This window comes from Camelus bactrianus, chromosome 23 (genome assembly GCF_048773025.1).
Source record: "Camelus bactrianus isolate YW-2024 breed Bactrian camel chromosome 23, ASM4877302v1, whole genome shotgun sequence".
NCBI lineage: Eukaryota > Metazoa > Chordata > Mammalia > Artiodactyla > Camelidae > Camelus > Camelus bactrianus.
This window is the reverse complement of record NC_133561.1, coordinates 38,151,064-38,155,881: the sequence shown is the minus strand read 5'-3', so window position 1 is coordinate 38,155,881 and position 4,818 is coordinate 38,151,064. Positions and strand designations below refer to the sequence as shown.

Here is a 4,818-nt window from a genome sequence, read left to right as displayed (position 1 = left end):
ACAGTGCAGGGAGGTAGGGGATATGCAGCTTTGATGTATAGATAGGTAGAGCTGTAGGTATAATTATGGTTATCTATAGGTACAGCCTGCAGGTAAGAGAGAGAAATACAATAGTATTTCGGTATATAGACAGCTTAGACAATGGCTTAGGCATAAGTATACTTATCAGTAGGTACAGCCATTCATACAGGTGAACCTAGGGTAAATATAATAGTAGTGCAGTATAGAGAAAATGGAAATAATGATTCAGCAGAAGTACGACATCAGGTTACGGCAGTATTTATTTGGGATAGTATCTGGAGGCGGAGAGGAAAATCATTTCAATAGTCAGTACTGCGATTTGCACCTTCACGTCTGCTTTCATTGCGTTTGTTCCAGGTGCAGGCACAGACTCAGAGAATGCCCATCACCAATGACAGTGTGATAACAGAATTCATTCTCCTGGGGCTCACGGGTCGCCCAGAGCTCCAGCCTCTGCTCTTTGTGCTGTTTCTGGTCGTTTACCTTGTCACCCTCCTAGGCAACCTGGGCATGGTGCTGGTAATCAGACTGGACCCTCGCCTGCACACGCCCATGTACTTCTTCCTCACTAACCTGGCCTTTGTGGACTTGTGCTCCACCTTGAATGCAACCCCCCAGATGCTGACTAACTTGTTGTCAGTGAGGAAGACCACCACCTTTGCTGGCTGCTTTGCACAGTGTTACCTTTTCATAGCACTACTCCTCACTGACTTTTACTTGCTGGAAGCAATGGCCTATGACTGCTAAGTGGCTATATATATGCAGCCCTCTGCACTACAGTATGAAGATGTCCATGCGTGTCTGCCTTTGCTTGGCCACATTCCCTTATGCCTGTGGTTTCTCAGATGGGCTGTTCCAGGCCATCCAGACCTTCCACTTGAACTTCTGTAGACCAATAACGTCAACCACTTCTACTGTGCTGACCCGCCACTCATCAAGCTTTCTTGTTCTGACATTTATGTCAAAGAGCTTGCCATGCTCATATCAGCTAGCTTCAACCTCTCCAAATTCTTCACCATCATCCTGGTGTCTTATGCCTTCATCATTGCTGCCATTCTCAAGATCAAGTCAGCAGAGGGAAGGCACAAGGCATTCTCCACCTTTGGTTCCCACATGCTGGCTGTAACCCATTTTAAGGGACTCTCTCCTGCATGTATGCAAGACCACCATCAGAGAAGACTGTTGAGGAATCCAAAATAATAGCTGTCTTCTACACCTTTGTAAGCCCAGTTCTCAACCCACTGATCTACAGTCTGCAGAACAAAGACATAAAACGAGCATTGAAGAGAGTCCTCAGATAAAATATGGTCACTAAGGCGGCAATGCCTTCAGTTTCCAATAAACCATAAACTCTAAATTCTTGGCTAAATATCTTTGCATTTTATGATGAGTTTTCATATTCTTTATGGATATGTCTCAGATGTCCTTGGGTCTGAGAGAAAATGAGCTGCACTTATTAGTCTAGGCTCTTTCCCCTCAATGTTTTGTCCGTGGACCAGCATAAATGTGAGATCATACAGTGTTCTCCTTTCCATTTGTCTGACTTATTTCACTTAACATAATGACCTCAAGGATCTTTCATGTGGTAGCAGATAGCAATTTACTTTTATTTTTAGGCTGAATAATGTTCTGATGTTGTATGTGTGTGTGTGTGTGTGTGTGTGTGTATGATATCATCTTTATATATTAATTTATTGATTGGCCCTTAGGTTGTGTCCATGTCTTGGCTGTGATGAATAATGTTGCAATGAACATGGAGCAAAATCCTCTTATAGGTCATGATTTTATTTCCTCTGGATATACTTCTAGTCCAGAAAGGCATTTACTGAAGCATACGGTAGTTCTATTTTTGAATTTTAAAGACATCTCTGTATTGTTTTTCATAGTGACTATACCAATCTGCATTTCCATCAGTAATGAGTTCCCTTTTCTCCACATTCTTTCCAGTACTAGTTATCACTTGTCTGTTTGATACCAGCCATTCTGACAATGTAAATGTATATCTAACTGTGATTTTAATTTCCATTAATCTCTTGACTGGTGATTTTGAGCACATTTTCATCTACTCGTTGGCCATTTGTATGTCTTCTTTTGGAAAAATATTTATTCAGGTCCTTTGCTTATTTTTTAAAAAATTAAATTATTTACTTTTTAAATTCAATTTCATGGGTTTCAGTTTTAGTTTTGTGAATATATGTGATTGCTTCTTAATTATACATGGTTTACAAATACTTTGGTTAAAAAAAAATTTGCAAATATTTTCTCCCCAAACCATAGGTTTCATTTTCATTTTGCTGATTGTTTCTCTTCTTGTGCAAAAGCTTTAAGTTGAATGTAGTCTCATGTGTCTAATTATGTTGTTGTTGCCTGTCTTTTGTTGTCATACACAAAACACCATCACCAAGACCAAAAATTCAAAGAGTATTTCCACTATGTTTCCTTCTAGGTATTTTATCATTGCACATCTTATGTTTAAGTCCTTAATCCATTTCAGATTAATTTTGGGGAAGGATGTATGATAGGAGTTCAGTTTAATTCTCTTGCATGTGGTTGTCCAGTGTTCCCAACACCATTCATTGAAGACACTAGCCTTTCCTCATTGAATATTTTTGGCTCCCTTTTCATAAATTAATTGACCACATATGTAGGGGTTTATTTCGGGCTTCCAGCTCATTGGTAAATGTGTACATTTTTAAATGTCTGTCCCATACTGTTCTCATTACTACAGCTTTGTAAAAGAATTTGAAATCAGGGAACCAGGAAGTGTGATGCCTTTGGCTTTGTTCTTTCTCCATATCCCTTTGACTATTCAGGGTCTCTTGTAGTTCCATATGAATCTTAGGGCTGTTTATTCTGTTTCTGAAAAAAATGCCATTGGAGTTTTATAGGGATTGAATTAAATCTATAGATGGCTTTGAGTAGTATGAACATTTTAACAGTTTTAACTATTCCAGTCCATGAACATGAGGTATCTTTCTGTTTATGTCATCTTCAATTATTTTCTTCAATGGCTTGTTGTTTTCAGTATACAACCTTTTGACATATTAAATTTATTTCTAAGTGTTTTATTGTTTTTGCTGCTATTGTAAGGTTGTTTCCTTTCTTTCTTTCTTAAATAGTTCATTGTTAGTAAGTATATAGAAATGTAACTGATTTTTACATGTTGCTTTTGTATCCTGCAATAAAAAAATAAATTTTTTTATTAGTCCTGATAGTTTTGGGGTGGACTCTTTAGGGTTTTCTATATATAAAGTCATATCTGCAAACAGAGACAATTTTATATTTTCCTTTCTGATATTGGATGCTCTTTTTTCTTTCCTAATTGCTCTAGTTCAGACTTCTAGTACTATGCTGAATAAGAGTGGTGATTGTGGGTACCTTTGTCTTACTTCTGATCTTAGAGGAAAAGTTTTCAACATTTGAATTGAGAATGATGTTAACTGTGGACTTGCCATGAATGGTCTTTATTGAGATATATTCTTTCTATACTCAATTTGTGGAGAGTTCTATCTTGAAAGAATGTTGAATTTTGTCAAGTGCTTTTCCTGCATCTGTTGAGATGATCATATGGTTTTTATTTTTCATTCTATTAATTTATACATCCATTTCTTCACAAAAAAACCTACTCCCTGTGGAGAAGGTGTATAATTATAATATGGCACAAATGAATTTGAATATTTTTTTCTAAAATTTGATATGTGTCCTTTATGCAACTGATTTAACTTCATTTGGTCGGTAATAATACAAAACATTATAGGATTTTTGAAGCTTTATTTTATTAATCTGTAATTTTCATGCAATAAAGTGTATTCACTATAAGCACAGTTCAATGTGTTTTGACAAATGTGTGCGCCCATATGACTACCACCACAACTGAGATATAAAACTTTTCATCACTCCCCAAATTTCCTTTTTATTTCTTTGTGGACCGTTTTTTCCTTGCATATCCAGCCCTTGTTAACCACAGATCTGCTTTACTAACTATAATTAATATAAATGAAATCAAAATATGCCTAGCCATTTTTATGTAGGTTCTTATACTTAACAAAATTTTTTGGGAATTATCCAGTTGTTGGTTGGACCAGTAATTTGACATATTTTCTGTTATTGAATAAAATTCCATTTTTTTTAAAAAAAATTGAAGTACATTGTGTTAATTTCTGGTGTAACAGCATAGTGATTCAATTTTATATATATATGTGCGTGTGTGTGTGTCTGTGTGTATGTATATATATACAAACACACACATTATATATATATATTCCTCTTCATACTCTTTTTCATGATAGGCTATTACAAGGTATTGATTATAGTTCCCTGTGCTCTACAGTAGGACCTTGTTGTTTATCTATTTTATATATAGTAGTTGTGTCTGCAAATCCCAAACTCCCAATTTATCCATCCACCCCTCTTTAGCCCTTGGTAACCACAAGTTTGTTGTCTATGTGTGTAAGTCTGTTATGTTCTGTTAACAAGTGATTTGTCTCATATTTTTTTTAGATTCCACATATAAGTGATATAACATGGTATTTTTATTTCCTTTTCTGGCTTCATTTAGAATGATATATCTGCAAGTCAAACCATGTTGCTGCAAACTGCATTATTTTATCCTTTTTATGGCTGAGTAGCATTCCGTTGTATACATATACCACATCTTCCTTATCCAGTCATCTGTCAATGGACAGTCAAGTTGCTTCTACGTCTTGGCTATTGTACATAGTGCTGCTATGGACATTGGAATGTTTATATCTTTTGAATAGGATTACATTTTTAAGATACACCATAATCATTTACCCA

The 4,818-nt window shown here is 35.9% G+C and overlaps 1 protein-coding gene across 1 annotated transcript; it reads left to right on the top strand.

Annotated features, from left to right (window-relative positions):
• The first annotated feature begins 399 nt into the window (after positions 1-399).
• Positions 400-1,322, top strand: LOC105080998 (olfactory receptor 5M11). Its single transcript, XM_010970121.2, is given in 4 exon segments — positions 400-783; positions 785-911; positions 914-1,153; positions 1,156-1,322. Coding segments are annotated over 4 exon segments (918 nt in total).
• Positions 1,323-4,818: the final 3,496 nt, after the last annotated feature.